Raw genomic sequence first — 19,142 nt, 5'->3', positions numbered from 1 at the left:
GGAACGGCTATAAAGTGTAAGGTGCCAGTTGTAAAACTCCCCTTAAGTCACTACAATTAACCTTAGCTACAATTCTTTCTTGGAACGGAGCCCAGGGAATTGTAGCTAAGGTTAATTGTAGCAACTTACGGTGAGGTTTACGGCTGGCACAAGTAAACTTTACAGTTGTTCCACAAAGCAACCTTACGGTAGTTATAAGTACCCCTTTAACAATTAAAATATAATCTTTGCGATGAAGTGCAAATTTGTTAAATAATAAATTGGTTACAGACTTTTCAGAACATCTGGGATGTCTTCATTGGTATCGGACATCCATGAAGTAACTTTGTCAGTTTATTTGCTAAGTGATAATTGCCGAATGCATTTAAGATATTTGGTATATATATTAGATTAATTAATACTAAAAAAGTTAGCATCCTCCTTAGATAATTATCAAATCATCATCTAACTGCCATTTGACATCTACGTTAGTGGCTTACAACTGCCTTGTACCAATTGTAAATTTTGAACATAATTTACGACGATAGTAAACTACGCCATGTCGTGGAATGAGCTAGCGATCGCAGAACAAATTACGGTTGCGATGGTAGGTATTTACGGCGATAGTAGTGCTAAGATTGTTTCGTGGAACGAGGCCCAGATACATAAAATCCATTGTACAATGTAGTAATATTGCTTAAAATATGAAAGCACTGTGAATACATGTATATGATACACATTTTACAATTCATAACTAATTTATAAAATCTGACATAAAATATTAAGACATGTTTTCCTAAAATGTACAGGAAATTAATATAAATACTGTACTCAAATAAATTCACACACATAACATGTATAACATGTACTACAGAGCTTGTAAATAAAAACAAGAGTATTAACTTAATTTACTATGCAATTTAATATTTAATCTTCCCTGAACATGTTTTATCATATAACAATTCAATTAGCAAATAGCTTATATGGAAATCTATAATAACATTCTCCATCTCTTTTATTTATATATTCTTCTTTATTCTTCTCTGTCATATTTCCAGTTCATATCCAGAATGGACACTGCATTTAATGGGAAAACTATGTTACTGTTTAAATGAACCATACATTACATTGTAGATAATTTGCATGTACAATTAAAAACAAAAAGCACGAAGCTTCAGTACCTAGACATAAATGTCAATTTTACATTCCTATTGAAAGTACAAACAGGTGAGCTGTTGCTCACTCTTAACGGTACCTTATACTTACCTAAAAATGTTACATAACAAGCATTTATATACTCGCCTTTCATTGTTTTGCATTAAATTGAATTTATTTTGTTAGCTTTGTGGAACTGCTCTACTTAGATGAAATTTCTTGCCTTTAATTATTCCAATAATAAAACAACTGCCCAAAACTAAGGCTATATTCAGTAATGTTGTATCTGTAATGTTATCGGTAATTACATTTTAGCACTAAGATTGAAATATCAGAAGCCAATCTTCCAAATAGTTTTTGTCAGTTAATAATATTTATTACGCATTTACACACAACAAATCAGAAGAAGAAGAAAATACAGTTACCAAGTACTTGTAAATGGTAAATGCATTTTTCACGGATTCCACATAAAAACACTCCATCAGTTGCTCTACTTTTAAACAAATTTGATTGCTTTGGTACTGATCATGAAACATCAACATCATGTTTGGCTTTTAGAAAGAGTCTTGGCTTTCTTGACACTACATAACCATTTAATAATCCTTGCATTTCTTTCCACAGCTGATGTAGGGATAACTGATTTGTCGGCATCTGCTTGTAGATCAGAAAGTCCAGCATCACTTTTGACATAATCACTACAAATACTTCTGGTGTCTGGAGAGTCTAGAGAGCTTACACTTTCAAATAAACCATGTTTCTTATGAGCTTCTTGCTGCCTTAACATTGGATCCAGAACATTTTTTTCTAATCCCATCTGACTAAAAAATATTTCCAAGTCGGCACTTGCCCGTGAGTAATGTGGGATGTAATCTGATGAGTCCGAACCATTTCTTGCATGGCGACAGTTTATAGCTGAATGAGATCTGTGCACCAAAACTCCAGTGTTTTGCATGAAAAATTCATCTCTGGAAAAACGAGCACTCAGATCATTAGATGAATTGTTTTGCATTGAGTGAATCCGAGTTTGAATCATTTCAGTATGAGTCTGGCTTGACCAGCTGGGCAGAGGGACATCATGATGTAATTTGTATGTGTTTGTAGTTAAAGGCTTTTCACTATCCGCTTCAATGTGTGAACTTTTTTCATTAGATGGAAATGAAGCTTTTTCACTATTATTTTCAGACATTTTGCTTTTTGATATGCCGACTCTGCTAGATGAACTAGTATTTTGAGAGATCCTTCTAGTAGCCTCTACATATTCTTTCTCTCCACCATCTAGCAAACCTTGTTGAATCTGAGAAAGGTCATACTCTGATTTAGATCGAAGTGGCTGCTTGGTAATAATTGACTGCAACCTGAAACAGTAATTAAGAAAATCAATATAAAAGTTACATCGGTAAGCTAACAGAAGATATTTTTACTAGGCATACGAGATTTTAGATTTTATTACAGATTAATAATTTCTGTTTTACTGTATGTTATTGTCTGAACACTGAAATATATAACAACCAAAGTATAGTGCAATCATACTCTCAATAAACTCCAGGTAAGAACATATTTTTAAGAATAATGACTAAAACAATCCAGATAATTCAGATATGTTTTGAATAAAATCTCTTCATAAGGTTTTATAGAAATATAATCAAACTGTCAAAATATGTTTCAATTTAGATGAAAGTCCTTTATAGAAGATACAAGCCATCATAAAATACTGTCTTGCCTGTGGTATTATGTTTTTCTTAATTGATTATATTATAGCAAAGATACATATTTGACTTGTATTCAATACAATGACTAGCAGGGAAAATAAAATGTATGTGTTGCACAGTGCAGTATAAATACTGATGGCATGTTTGGCTTTTACGGAGTTACATGTATTGATTGTCCATGATACGCTGAAAATAGGATATAAATATAGAATGATATGCATCAGTGTTTCTAGCTTGACTTAATGAATCTAAAGAACCACTTTTATATTGCATGTACTTACTTAAGAATACCTAATAAGCTACATGGAATTATGGATTATCTCTCCAAAATGAATTAATGTTGTCAACCCATTCCTTTATTGAGGGTTTACATTATTTCACATGGGTCAGACAATTCTAATAATGTATTGGAAAAACAAAGTACCTCTGATATTTGAGTCTCTTTGGGTGATAAATAAAATAAAAAACCCCAAAACATCAACAATACATGTAAAATAAACATAACTGTTCTCATTATTTCAGTGTTCATCAAAGGGATTCAGAAACTATTAATAGGAAACCAAGAATGTTCTCTGATTGAAGACACAGGGTAATTATATGAAGACCTTACTAGAAAATGTTACTAAATGTTAAACAATTACATCAGATTAACGACACAAACTAATAAAGAAGACCGTATTACAGAAAATACTATTAAATGTTAAGAAGAATCACTTCAGAACAATGACGGACTGAAGACAGGCTAATTACGAGCTTATTACAGAAAACATGTTACTAAATATTAAATTACTTTAATGGACAAGTATCAGGATAACTGCCATTTAGCTGTTATCAGAGATTAATGGTTTAATTTAAATGATCTTATTAGACCTTGAATGATTCTACAACAGCTTATCTTACCATAATATAACATTAAGAACAATCAACTCCCTGTTCTTATAGTCTGAACTGGTCCTCAATTATTTCAGTCTTACCAGAGGTCAAAAAGGTTTTGTAAGCTCTGGTATGTGCATTTACTACAATATAATGATTTAATTTGAACTAGCTATGACAATATATGTTTAGATACCAGCCGTTAGTCTATCAGAATTTGAAGAATCATGTAAATAAATGGGTCCGACGAAAAACCAAAAAAAATACAGACGAAACACCAAAAGGGACTGAAAGGGACCAAAATGGACCAACGAAACACCGAAAGGGACCTAAACGGACTGAAACTGAACGAAATGGACCAATATGGACCATAAATAACCGAAATGGGCCAAAATAACATTGAAATGAGACTTTAAAAATCATAACAGAGTTGATAGTACAGCTTAACTTTTACCCAGAAGTGTAATTCCATACTATGCAATTACTGTATTGTAGTACATTAATATTATGCAAACAATTAACATTGTATATCTTTGACCGGCCTCGGTGGCGTCGTGGCAGGCCATCGGTCTACAGGCTGGTGGGTACTTGTTTCAGATCCCAGTCGAGGCATGGGATTTTTAATCCAGATACCGACTCCAAACCCTGAGTGAGTGCTCCGCAAGGCTCAATGGGTAGGTGTAAACCACTTGCACCGACCAGTGATCCATAACTGGTTCAACAAAGGCCATGGTTTGTGCTATTCTGCCTGTGGGAAGCGCAAATAAAAGATCCCTTGCTGCCTGTCGTAAAAAGAGTAGCCTATGTGGCGACAGCGGGTTTCCTCTCAAAATCTGTGTGGTCCTTGACCGTGTGACCGACGCCATATAACCGTAAATAAAATGTGTTGAGTGCGTTGTTAAATAAAACACTTCTTTCTTTCTTGTATATCTTAGATTGCATATTTCAGATGTTTTGACAACTGTAAGTGACACGCACGCACACAATAAATGCACATAATAGACATGAATTTATGTATTGGTAGGACATGTGTTGAAGCCCAAAATGTCCTAGCTGCCCAAGATGTCCCAATTGGTATTAGTAGGACATGTGTTGAAGCCCAAGATTTTCCATTTCCATGTATGTAAAACGTGTATTTTGTGTATTTGACAGACGGGGGGGAAAAAGCAAGGCATTAATACAAAGATTCACGCAGACAAACGCATACAGTCAACACATAGACAGGAATATGTGATATTGCTAAAATATCTTCGAGACAAAATACATCACTAAAAATGCCAAATTATGTCAGGAATCCCTTTTTGTCATGGTTATCTGTGATATAAATTCTGGATACACCACATGCCCACTGGCATAACCATCATATTTAAGCACTATTATATCAAACGAACTTGATGTTTTCTGATCTCTTTGTGTTTGTATCCCACAACACTTTGATGGTGATTTAAAAACAAAACAAAATAATATTTATCTCGCTAGGTGTACCCGACAGTTGAAAACTATTAGATTCTGTTCTGTAATGCCGATTATAACTTATACTATGTAACAACTAGCATCGGTGATAAAAACAAGATCAATGCAGCCATTAAAACACAAAAAATACCACATACAAGTTTTAAAGGAAGATTAAACCCTTTATGAACAGGCAATACGATATCGCGTCTACACTATTATGGAACATTCATTGTCATAAAATTTGTGATATGGGGAACTAAAGACAGAGAGAGAGACTGAAATACAGAATGATTGATTGAAAGAAAGGGAGTCAGACAGAAGATAGAGTGGGAGAGAGGCAGATCGACACATACACTAACAAGTCACATACACCTACTCACACACACACAGGCAATCGCTGGACTGAATTATATACCCCCAAAACAATTTTGGTATGTGTATATATGGATATATGTATGTGTTGAAGGATGTGTGGTTAGATGGATGGAAGAATGGGCGGCTGGATGGAACCTCATCTCTGAATGTCTGCCATTGGTAATTTTCCCACCCCAACCAATGACCCAAAGACTGATGTTTTGTCAGAGGGAAAGGGCATTTAAAAATCCCTTGCTCCTTTTGGTAGGATTAGTCATTTCGTCCTCAGCCAATATATCAATAAACATAATGTGCTTGGTATGTCGTTACATAAAACCTTTTTTTTCCCTTTCTATCCAGCCACACACATATCCATCCATTCATCCAACCAACCATCCACCCATCCATTTATTACTTCAGAACAGATACGTCATATTTCTTCACGTCAGACACCATTTTCCAATAACATTTCATTGCAGTACATTACATTAAAATATATTTTAAAAATGGATCACTTTCTAGACGCACACACACACACCTCTCTCTCTCTCTCTCTCTCTCTCTCTCTCTCTCTCTCTCTCTCTCTCTAAACACACACACACACACACACACACACACACACACACATATATATATATATATATATATATATATATATATATTCTATAACTGACCCATGATATCCATGTCATAAACCCATGTGATAATTTATTTTATTAACCTGGTATGCAAATTTGCAAGGTCTCTAGGTAATGTGTTGCTGTGGATGGGTCATTTGCTTACAAGCCAACAAGACCTGTGTACCTGAGCATAACGTTTTCAAAGATTTGTTTAAAATGCATGACATCAAACTAATCTGTGCTAATTGTGATGAAGTCATATTATTGATGGTGGCTACTTTAGTACTGTGATTTACTAAAAAAAAATAAAAAAATGTTATTTTAGAAGTGTTATAGGATAAATAGAATTCACTACTCGTGTTTTTAATATGTAAAATATCAATCTCGTCTAGTTAATTGGTATTTGTCGAGGAAGAGCCTCGACAAATACTGATTAACGTGTGTGTTGATATTTTCCATATTAAAAAACACTCGTGACCAATATATACTGTAAACCGTATTAATATTGTGACGTGTTTTTTTTGCGAATGTATACCTTAGCGCATGTTCGCGACGTGTAAATTTCACGAACGACCGTTAACAGCTCAAAAAGAAAATGGATAAAGACAGCTCACTGTAATTGTTATAAAGTTACTGTCTGTAAATCAATATTCTGTTATCCTACATCAAGCAATTGTGCCTGGTACAGAGTCTATAGAGGGTATTAGGCCCTACCCACCTCTGTTATATTAGAATCACAACTCACAGCTTCAGTTGTTAACTGTTAACACCCTTTGGTAGATAAAACAATAAACGATTAGTCGCCATCGATTGAGTGAATCTTTTTGTGAATTTTATTCTCAATAAAATATTTCAAAACAAAACAAATTAGTCGAAGTGTATGTTAGCTTGTTCAATAAACATGTTATTTTTGCATGATTTTGAGTTTCATTTCTGAAACGAGAGTACAGATGTACATAAAATAAATACAAAATGTTTATCAAATGCGCTTGGAAATTTGTTGTTGCAACATGTATCGCTATCTGCAGAAAACGAACGGTGATCCTAAAATTGAAGGCTACATTTTTGTTTCTGATCAGTGTTAGTTAGCAGTTATTAACTTATTTGTGTTACCTTTTGTAAAATGAATATTCTAATACAACTTTCAATAAATTGAATTATGACTATTTTGTTTGTGTTTTCCTTTATGGTTTACTAGAAAATCGAGACATCACTTTAAGCACACTTCAAACTGGAAAATAGTGCGTGCGTATTAATTTCGCGACAAATTTGCGAAATTTATACGCACGCATTTTTTTCACGGTTTACAGTATATAATATATATGAAATAATAATATATAATATATAGAATATACATGTATATATAATAATAATAATATATAATATATCTAATATATATATATATATATATATATATATATATATATATATATATATATATATTAGTCATTCTCCTAATACGGAATGGAAGGGCACTACACCCCGCCACAAACATGACCACCCTGCTGCCCCTTTAGTTCCGGACCACTGCCTCGACTGACTGACATGCTGCCATTAAAACACTTTTTTTCTGCCCGACACTGACTCAGCTTTAAGACTATCCGACTCATTCCCTGCACACTTGTTCTTGTAATTAAGCATCGTTATACTTTGATAATTTACATGAAATATAAATGACAAAATACTTTTTATTAAAATTTGTGTTTGAGAATTCTAAATTGGAACCTTGCCATTATTGATCAGCACCTTGCCTCTTAAGATCACCACCCTGTCCTTATATTCCAGCACCCTGCCCCTATATTCCAGCACCCTGCCCTTCTGACCAGTCTGGTGGAAACACCAACATACATGTATATATATATTATTTTTGTTTAATAAACAATATTAAAAGACTCGAAGAAGGGGACATTACAACTTCTGGATAAAGATTTTGGTCCATTTCGGTGTTTCTTTAATCCGTTTCGGTCCTTTTCTGTCCCTTTTGGTGTTTCGTCGGTCTATTTCGGTGCCGTTCGATCCATTTCAGTCCTTTTCGGTCTTTAAATCAGTAACTTTGTTCCTGTTTGGTCCATTATTTAGTCAAATATGCTGTGTTTATGTAACAGTTTAAGCTCTTGGGTCTTGTTCCATCATTGTCAATCATTATGTTCTATCTAACAGACCATTTAATTGCCATCATTCCATTTCTGTTATCTAATCAATACTACATGAGGCAGGACACAGGCTGCTAAACGATGCCTGATTTTGTTAGCTTTGAGAAATCAATGACGACTATAAAACCTATATCCCTTAGCAGCAAATTGTGCTGATGTTATGCTGACCCAACCCTGTAGAACTGATGTTGGATGATATCTGGAACGTACATGCACATATCTGAGTTTTAAAAATCGGCAAAGGTCTCTTTGATTTAATTGTATGTGGAATGTACATAAAATGGAAACCATACTTTGAAGGCTGCTTGAAAAATTTATAAATATTAAAAATATTTAAATGAGCATTTCAAGCATTACACTTCCAGATCAATTCAATGCTGTGCATTAATGTGATATTGATGGTTCTTTGTTGTCAATTAATTTGTATGTATCCAACTGATATATGTTTCAAATTTCAGGCAAATCACACTAACAGAAGTAAAGATACCTAGCAACAAAGTTGACGAAACCTGTGAAAAACAGCAACTTTTTGCGTGACAAGCATATTTTATAAAAATTACAATTATGTGCAAATTAAAATAACACACATATGATATATGCTTACATAGAGTAATTAGCGCAAAATTTGTAATTGCAAAAATCAATAAGATATAAGATTTCTGCGGTACATTTTTTAAAATTGGGTAATTAATTGTTTCCAAAAAACCCTTTTTTCCCATTTAATTTGTTTCTGCATGAATAGAAATTAAGATAAATCAGTTATTTGTGCCTAATATGAGTAATTTCATAACAAATGTAGTGATAATTCTAAAATTCATTCAAATGAGGTACCAAACATTTAGTGAATAATATGTGTATATGCTACAAAACATGGATTGTGAACAGTTCTTTTGAAGCTACAGTTTGTTGTTTATTATTAGTCCAGGGTAACGCTAAGGATGTGGGCATTTAAGTGGCAATGTATGGCTAATCATAGATTAAATGGACTCTTAAGTACATAATTGAGTAATTTTGAGCTATTTTCATGTTGTCCGGGTATTTAGTTCTGTGAAAGTTTAATTGTCTTTCATTCGACATTTTGGGAGGTGTTCAAAATGTCAGTTCTTTGAAATAACACTTCTATGATCACATTTATGTTTTTAGGAAGCTAAGATTGTTTTAAATGATTATCATATGAATGTATTATATTTTTTTATGATAACAGTAATAAAATGTCAACTATTAAATGTTAATTTGTTCAAATTAACAGTGAAATCCTATTCAGAGTGAAATATTCAAGAGCTTATATCCATGCACTTATAAGAGATATCTTCTTCAAATTTTAAGGAAGTTAAGTAAGCATGTCCAGAATTATAGTTAAGATATTTTTACTAATCTAAATATGTGCCTTGTTATTTTTTTTTAAATTCCACAATTCCAATTTCTGAAAATACATATAATTTTCTATGTAAAATGTCAATATTTTTTTATATCAGCAACCATTTATAGATGTATAGATGTTTATAAAATTCCATTAGGTCCATGCCAACATATCAACACTAAAAAACCTTGAAGATAATAAATACAACTTGTATTATTAACTGGTCAGAATATTACAATGAAATTATGAAAAGGTGTCCATTGTATTCAAAATAGATATAAATGTTCCTAGTTCTACACATCTTAGCCACAAAATTTATTTTTGTCATCAAAATATATACTACTCCTCTGTTGAAATTGCTGAAAATCAGACTATTTGTTAAAGTTGCATTTTTTTTCAAATGTCACACTTTATTTGCACCAGGCCTTAGCCAGATGCTTTATTAAAAATTACTTTAAAAAATATATATTTATATTTTTAAAGTAGACCTTCAATAGCATGTTAAATTGTTTTAAGAATTTTTCTTTTCTCATGGTGGGTCCATAGACTTCATACACTCCCATCACTTCCTCTTGAGTACAGGCCTGCATGTTTGCTATATTGATACTTAAAGGAGCAGAACCACAAACAATAAACACATTGTATTGGAAAGATGCATGCCGGTAGTAACTGTTTGTATACAATAAGTCTAATAAATACACGGTCTTTCTTGAATCTGTTAACAAGAGTACCGTGGTGAGGTACATGATACGCCCATCAGGAGTTTGATGGAAAACCATATCTATATTAATGAATACCAGTATATTACGGGTATAATTCAATTCTAATTATGTGAAATTTTTGCAATGGGATGGATGAACAGTTTGTTTTGGACCAACCACCATCCCAAGTTGTTCCTACATGTGGTTTGATGGTCCTGTATACATCTGTATGCAAGATATGATCTGGACAAGGATTTACTGTTATGTGTAGTATACTGTGAAAAGTAGGTCACAGTGACCTAGTAATAGTACACGACACACACCATCCCAAGTTATTCTGACATGTGAGGTTTGATGGTCCTGTATGCACGATATGGACCAGACAAGGATTTACTGTTATGTGCAGTAGACTGTAAAAAGTAAGTCACAGTGACCTATAGTAATAGTATGCGACACACCAGGGGTGGGGAAAAGCCCTTTTTTCCCCGGTCTGGGACCGATTCTCGATCTCCGAGACCGAAATTATTTTTTTAAAACGCGCGTTTGCCGGTCCCACTTTTGTCATTCTTGTCGGTCCGAAGCACCTGTCCATTTCTATTATTGGAACAAATTCCTATCGGTCAAGTGGACCGGCCAGCCCAGACATCGGTATCTCTTGCATGATTTAAAATAATAAATAAATAGTGGTCAATATGGCTGGTGTTTCAGACGTTTGTGATTTTAAAGTCTGCTTAAGTATATCGCCAGTCACTGAAGTCGGACCTACAGTAGTGTCAATCGACTGCCACTAGGCTAGACATTTGTAAAAGTCGCTGAGTCGGTCAAGAGATTACACAGACATTAACGATAGCACCATTCTTGGTTTAGAGAGCCATCAAGGTATTACACTCCAATTAAAACAAAGGACCCAGAATTTACAACTGGTTACAATCAACACCTGTCAACACCTGTGTACGGAGCTCTGTCGGGTCGAGTGTCCTAGTCCGAAGCAAGAGGCTTTTGTGCAATACAAACTGCTTAAAATAGCATAAAATATAATGAAATAATCAATAAATGTATTTATTGTTGACTGTTCAATGTAGTGTATCCAATAATTATAAAGGATTTTAAAATTAACAAAAGGTTTCCACCTTTTTTTTTTAACAAGTGGGAGTGAGCAGAACAGCTACATGTACTGTTATCTCAAGAGCCAGTAGAGGTCAAATTTCATCCAATCAGTGATGACGTTATTATTCTCTTTGTCTAAACATGTGCTAGCTCAGGCTGTCAAACGCTTCAACGGTACCATCTTTTATTAATTTTCAAGATACAGTACTGAATACTCGTACTTTTTATACATATATGGGAATTAAAATTCATAACTTTTATTCCTTTTTTATATTATTTATTCTACTATGTAAAATATATACAATTTGTGGGTTTTTTCACTGATCGTATGTGATTAATTTTTTTTAAAAATGTTTTTATGTTTATCGTTTCGCGTTCATGATTCAAGATAAAACTATACAAATATCACTATGATTTAAAAAAAAACTATTTGGCAAATATCCCCCCACCACACGTGCAAGAGATGTCAACAATTTCCAATCACGGTGGAAACTGAAATACACCATGTCCGGTGTATCGGCGCGTCCGGTGATTCGGCACACTTGGTATTTTGCTTAAGTATGCTGAGGAAGTTGTCGTGTTGTCGGAGTTTTTAACGAATTAAAGTTCAATTCCTTTTTCAATGGTTAATCAAGTATTAACATATTTATTGTTAAGGGTGCAATTTTTTTTTTTTTTTTAATTATCAATAATTATATAATAATTTCAAAATAAATCATTCACCTGTTTTCGTGTTTATAAACGCGAAGTAGGTCAGCCTTATTGATATTAAGAATGTTAAAACCAGTCTAAAAACACCTTTCCCGCATTTTAAATATAGTAAAGAGTATAAATGTAATTATTTTTGTTCGGTTATTTTTTATTTAAACCGAAAAAGAAAACACAGACAAATGCAAAGAAAACGAATATTTTACACCTTAATTGACAGTCATCCCAGTTCACAATTGTCACATTGTTATAAAAAATAAAAGCGAAATAAGATCCACGTGTGTGCATAATCTACCAGAGAAAAATAAAATCCATGTAGGCATCTTAACCATGCATGACAATGAACATGTCTGCATCTGTAGTACTGTGCCACTCAAGAAAACGATTCCGAAACTGATCATGAGATGGGTCATATGTGATCGTTCATTTTCATAGTAATATTTTTAACAAGACAAAACAAAAAAGTACTAAAATAATTCTGGGATAATTATAGTGTAGCGTTTATGGGCTAAAAGTGAGGTCATGGGCGGTTTATAAATAGCGGGGTCTACGATCCACATCTACTGCGCCGAATCACCGGACATGCAAATCGTTTTGGATACAAGGGGTTGCCTATATTTATGCACCATTTTAAAATGTTTATTTACTACAGACATAAAACATTTTGTAGTGTATTTTAGATTATGCACTTCTTCATTGGTGAGAAACTCATTTTATTAAATATTTCACAATGTTCACATAGAAAATGGTCCTTGAAAGCTTAGGTGCGCCGATACACCGGACAGCACTGTAACTTAATAATAACAAAACCACCTCTATGGATCCATTCAACTGATGGATTTTTTCTCGTTCCAATCAATGCACCACAATTGTTCAAAGGCCGTGGTATGTGCTTTCCTGTAAAATATCCCATGCTGCATGTAGTGTGTTTCCTCTGATGACTACATGTCAGAATTACCAAATGTTTGACATCCAATAGCCATTAATTAATTAATGTGCTCTAGTGGTGTCATTAAACAAAACAAACTAACTTTATAAATACAAAGCTCCTAATAAATGCATTGAATAATGTGTACTTTAGTTATTTCAAAACAATTAATATATGTTTCTATTAATTTCAATGGCTTAATTGACATTAGTCAGAACTGTAACACGAGCTAAGGTACTGTTGATAAATATAGAATGAAAGTTAACCTGGAGCATGCGCATATCAAACTACCGGTTTAATGTGCCAATGTAAGTCCGTTCAGTTTCAGAGGTATAACTTGCATTACAGGGAGAGTAAACTCAAAACATGAGCCTTATGTGTTGAAAAGATGCATACCCGGACCACCAACACATACTGACACTTTAACAAATGAAAAATACGTAACTTTAGAATTAATAAAAAAACGCTGCTAACTGGGGGGCAGCCATTTTCTTTTGTTTTCAAGGCATCCGGTACTCTAGCTTGGGGCAAAGTGACGTCAGCTCCGACCAACAGTGTATGCACAGTGTAAATAAAAGCAGCAATTTACAAGACGCTTCTCTTTGATCAACCTGACTTGTAAAACAATATAAATGACATTATAATATAATAAATTATGTAACTAAATATATTTCATGAAATGGGGTTATAGTATTTTTCTCTGTTAAATAATCCAAAGGCCTATAGCCTCTATTAGAAACATACTTATCTGCCCTTTAGTTTCATCGTGCTAAGCGGTCCCAATTAGCCACTGAATTATTTCTGGCGCGTTACGCTCCAGTCGCTTGCAACAAAGGCCCTTTGTTACTACTTAATTGTGGAGTAGTTGTCGACTTGTTCTTTTATTTTTTGACGTTAATAAAGTTTTCTATTACTATTATTGTTTGTCAGATTGTGTGCAATCTCCTTCTTTTACAGAAAAGAAAATGTATATGTTTTGTGCTCGACGGCACATTAATAAAGTTGTGATATTTGCAAGTAATATGCATGTGTTTGTGTATATATTACTGTGTACAAATGGAAGTACATTAATTTGACTAAATGATTAGCTGCAATTTTTTGTACTGCTAGCTGCATTATTAACTACGACCTATGCAGTAGTTAATAATGAAACTTAACAATACAGAAATTCACTTCCTTGCCTAACGATAAGGTTTCTACTGTCTAACTCGCAAACAAATTGGTACAGCGAGTCCAGTGTCATTGTCAGACGGACATAGTGTAGCGGACACAATTTCATGTGTAATTTAATAGTTAGATCGACTATTTACCTGCAATTATTATGTGTATATTCACTGGCGTAGGAAGCAGGGGGGCAAGTGCCCCCCCCCCCCCCCCACTTTTCAGATAGTTTGCTTTATAATAGTGTAAATATAAGTGTGGCCCCCTCCCTACACTTTTTGGCTGTGTGTGTGTGTGTGTGTGTTTGTACATACCCCCACCTTGCCACCTTCATAGCCACTGGTATATGTATATAGATAAAACTTCTTTTTTTTCAACTGTGCGCATTAGTCTGGGTTATGTTTTTGGTAGTGGGTGTGTACTGGTGTGTGGGCTTGTTTTGTAGGCTATTGTTTATTTGGGGGCAGATTTGTCATGCAAGACTAACATAAGTATGTTCACACAGATATTTTGATGTAAACAAAACAAGTACTGTTACTATAGGTAGATGTTTTTAGGTTAAACTATATATTTAGATGTTTACACTATATAATGCAATGTATATAGGCCTAATCAATTTACAGCAAACGAAATATTTAGTCAAACAGGCGCATGTGCAGGAAATTGTGTAACTGGCTAGTGGTGTTTTTAGGGGAGGGGTCGGGCCATGCATCCTCAGAAATACACAGAAAACCCCCAAAACAAACATAATATAGCATGGGTGAAGGGGACTGTTCTGATCGGAATATTACATATAGTCCGTCCCATGTTGTTTTTGTAAATAATTTAAGTTTGGTTTGACATAAAAATAAAAATAAAAGTTTTTTGGAAATAATAAAAATATACTATTTTTGTGTGTAATTTAAAAAACAAGCGGCTCAGAAATAAATAACTTGTAAATTCCATAGTATGAAAAAAATGCATTCCCCAGGTCTGTCGAGGTCCGTCCGTGGATGTGTGAAATTTTTTTAAATAGTCTGACGATGTGACAAATTTACGATACCCAAGTGATCATTTTCTTTTCCTTGGGACTAAGTAATTGGTCTCTTCTGTGATTTTAGATGGGGAAAGTCTACTTAATCGATAGTTTTACAGAACTATTTACAGGAACAAACCATGTCCATTACCATTTTAGGGGCGACAGGTTATTACACAATACCAGTATGTATTTTTGTGTCTAGACAATGGTAATTAATTGGCTTGTCTGATTACATATCAAATATACACCTGCCAATCAGGAATTATAGGTAGAGGCAACTAACAGAATAGCTAGTCCAATAACTAAGAAAACACTCCATGTATCATTTCAGTACGTATGTTCATGCATAGACAAAACATGGTACAATTATTTTGACTTGTTGTGTAGCCACTTTGACAATGATGGTTTTATTTTGTATTGAAATATAATATATACTTATTGCTGGCTTGCTGGGATATATATTATTAGAGAACATTGCAATGCATGACTATTTTATCATCCTGCAAAAACCAGGTACATTTGTTTCTCTACATGTAGTTCTAAGACTCATTCCTGACGTGACAGATGGTGTATTCACTGGGATGGTACAAAATGGCTGCGCCCGTTATATATAACAGCCGTCACATTTAACTGTTTTATAAATTAAATATTTGTTGATATTAAGCAATAATGTGCATTATATATCGCTGAATATGCATACCAGTCCAAAAGCCTTGCTTAAGCATTCCTTTAAATAAACACAATTCAGTTCAGAAGAGTACATGATCATGTTAAAAGATGCATTCATTGTTTGACCCATTCGGAACATGATCGGCTCATCGGGCATGCTCGGGTCTATTAATAGATATGGGCAACTATTTCTAGGCAAAAATTAAGGCAGTTTAGCAGTTCAGTTTATATAAATAAGCATGTGCATGCTGCACGATCGCGATGTTATCAGATTTTTTTTTTTTTTTTTTTAAATATGTGTTTTAAAACGTACTGCATTGAACTTTGTCAACACAAAAATACTTCATTTTGTAGTCAGACAAAATGACCGCTATTATTAAGTTTGTGACTGTCAAAGCTTAACAAATGACAAATTTGTACTGGACAATGTCTGACCAGCCACTTACTTCAAGGCTTGATAATATATACTGCTAAAAGTGTAGCAGTCCAACAGCTTTATTTTACTGCTCCTTTAATGATTTTAGCAAACTGTCATTTTTATCAGTAAGAAGCATTTATCTCCAGTTCTGCTATGTGACAAGACAACATGTTTCCATCCTGGCTGAAATGTTTTTATCGTAACGAGTCAGTACCTGTAAGGTGAGGTAGGATGTGGCTCAGTAGTAGAACACTCACTTGAGGTGCCCCCCACAACTGGTACATAAAAGGCTATGAAATGTATACTGTCCTGTCTGTAAAAAATATTCTTTGCATATAAAATAATCCTTGCTTCTTTTCAGAAAGAGTAGCCTGTGTGGTAACAGTGGGACAGTGAGTTTTCTCTCTCCACATATCTCTTCTGTCAGTTTGCCTGTCTCTCCCCCTACCCCAAGTGTTAACATAGCCATATGTTAGACACCAAATAGCTATTGTTGAAATAGAGAATACTATATGAGTGGACGCTAGATACCATTTATCGTAAAACGTATCTAATGAGCGAAAACGAGTGGGATATGTTTTTAAACGAGTTGTAAGATAAATGGTATTTAACGGACACAAATGTTGTATTCTATTTCTTACATATCATGAAATGTTTAAAAATAAATTGAAATGCCTTTTCCAACAAAAACCTATTTACAACCCTTTACCAACAATTAACTTGTGCATCACAGACAAGTCAATTTCAGGTTAACTTGTATGTCACGGAGTGATCTATTCAACTGGTCTTTTTTTTTTGCATTGGATGGTATTGTATTAGTGACCTGCTCATCACCTAGGAGCAGTCAGTTATATGTCTTTAAAATATTAACATATGTACATGTTTATATGTGTTAACAAGTACATGTATGTGTTATCAAAAATAATGAATGATATTCTTACCAACGGGTATACGTAAGAAACAAATATTATTTTTCTTGCCTACATGAGATGATAAACCAAGTATGCAACCTAATGCATTGACCTTATTTTAATTTTCGTATTGAGAAACCGGGATGCTTGAAGCCACACCAACTACACAAGAATTAACTGTGCTTTTGTTTTGCTTTTTTTTAAGACCGATGCAGTCATATATATAGATTATATTTTATATGGTCCAAATTTTTGCCGTCACAAGTTTTACTATTATAACTTGTTATCAATTTTAGCCACATTTATCTTTTTAAATTGGAGTTGTTCATTAAAACTACAAAAGGGTGCCATCTTCCAAAAGGAAATATTCAAATTTAGATTAAATATTATCTTCGCAAGAGTGAAAAGTAATCTATAATTTACCATTTTTTTTATAAAAGACACAACTTTACTATGGTTTCAATATAGAATCTTACATCGAATAAGAACAACAAATACTTTCTTTATAAAATAAAATATATAGAATCGAATGGCTGTGAGTTTTGCCATACACAGCCAGAAACATTGGAACATTTATTCTATGACTATTCATAAGTCTTAGTTATAAGGAAAGAAATTGAAAAGTGATACCAGGACCAAGGTGAACATATACAATTTAATAAACAGACAGTATTGTTTGGAATTTTAAACAGCAACAAAGTATAATGGTATTTCCTTTGTGGCTCATTATTAATGTTAAATATTATATATACAGAAGTAAAATGCAGAAACAGAAACCTAACATATATGCTCTTTTAAACATTATAAAAGATAGAATACAAATTGAAAAATATATATTTAAAACAAATTTGTCAGTTTAGAGAATATGAAGAATATTGGGCACCGTGGTTAATATTCCTGGAAACAAGACATAGCAATATATTGTTCTAGAGGTATTTATTACAATACAAAATTAAAATCTTATCTTAACTTTCATTCTTTCCTTCCTCCTTTCCTTTCTTTCGTTTTTCCCTCTAAACCTTTTTTTCTTTTTCTTTCTTTACTTCTAACTTCACTGTTAACCCCACATATTACATAATTACTTTATGTATCCTTGCTTAATTATACTGTTGTAATGTACCATATGTATAATATTTTGTTTATATTAACCCTTATCCTGCCGCATTCTTTTTGCTAAATTTAAAGAATTTTCACCTGTTCTACATTTGTAGTAATTTTATTAAAATCCATGGGCATTTTAACATGAAATTACACCCATATATACCATAATGATCCACCTACGTAATGATAGCATTTTGTAGATGGTTATTTTATTTATGTTACCATGGCAACAGCTGCAAATTTCAATATACAATTTTTTCATTAATTAAGAAAACATGAATAAAACACTACTTTTTTTTTTTTAAATTTAAGTGTATGCTGTGATTTATTAAGCATAGTGATTGATTTAAAGAAAAAATTAAGCAGACTGCCATTTTTTTCAGAATAATAGGGTGCAATGCACATACTGTCATCAACGCTTTTTTGTAAATTATGAAGATAATGTCCAACATTAACTATTATACATTTTTAGTAATATTATTAAAATCAGTTGACATTTCAGCATGAAATTATACACATATATACTAAGAATATCCATCTACGTAACGCTAACATTTTATAGTCAGTTATATTATTTATGTTACCATGGCAACAGCTGCAAATTTCAATATACCATATTTTCATTAATAATTATGAAAACTTTAATTAAAAATTAATATTTTTCTTTTAATTTAAGTCTATGCTGTGATTTATTAACCATACTGCTTGATGTAAAGAAAAAATTAAGTTGACAACTGCGTTTTTTTCTGAAAAATAGGGTCA

At 33.2% G+C, this 19,142-nt stretch overlaps 1 protein-coding gene across 1 annotated transcript in view; it reads right to left on the bottom strand.

The window, feature by feature from the left end:
* Nucleotides 1-516: 516 nt before the first annotated feature.
* Nucleotides 517-19,142, bottom strand: part of LOC121375035 (protein FAM110B-like) — a 73,731-nt gene continuing 55,105 nt past the window's right edge. The window contains exon 3 of the mRNA XM_041502247.1: nt 517-2,489. Coding sequence (XP_041358181.1) covers nt 1,676-2,489 — 814 coding nt within the window. The 3' untranslated portion in view covers nt 517-1,675. The remainder of the gene's footprint in view (nt 2,490-19,142) is intronic.

This window comes from Gigantopelta aegis, chromosome 6 (genome assembly GCF_016097555.1).
Source record: "Gigantopelta aegis isolate Gae_Host chromosome 6, Gae_host_genome, whole genome shotgun sequence".
Taxonomy (NCBI): Eukaryota; Metazoa; Mollusca; class Gastropoda; order Neomphalida; family Peltospiridae; genus Gigantopelta; species Gigantopelta aegis.
Note: the sequence above shows the minus strand (reverse complement) of the source record. Positions and strands in the feature narration are given on the sequence as shown.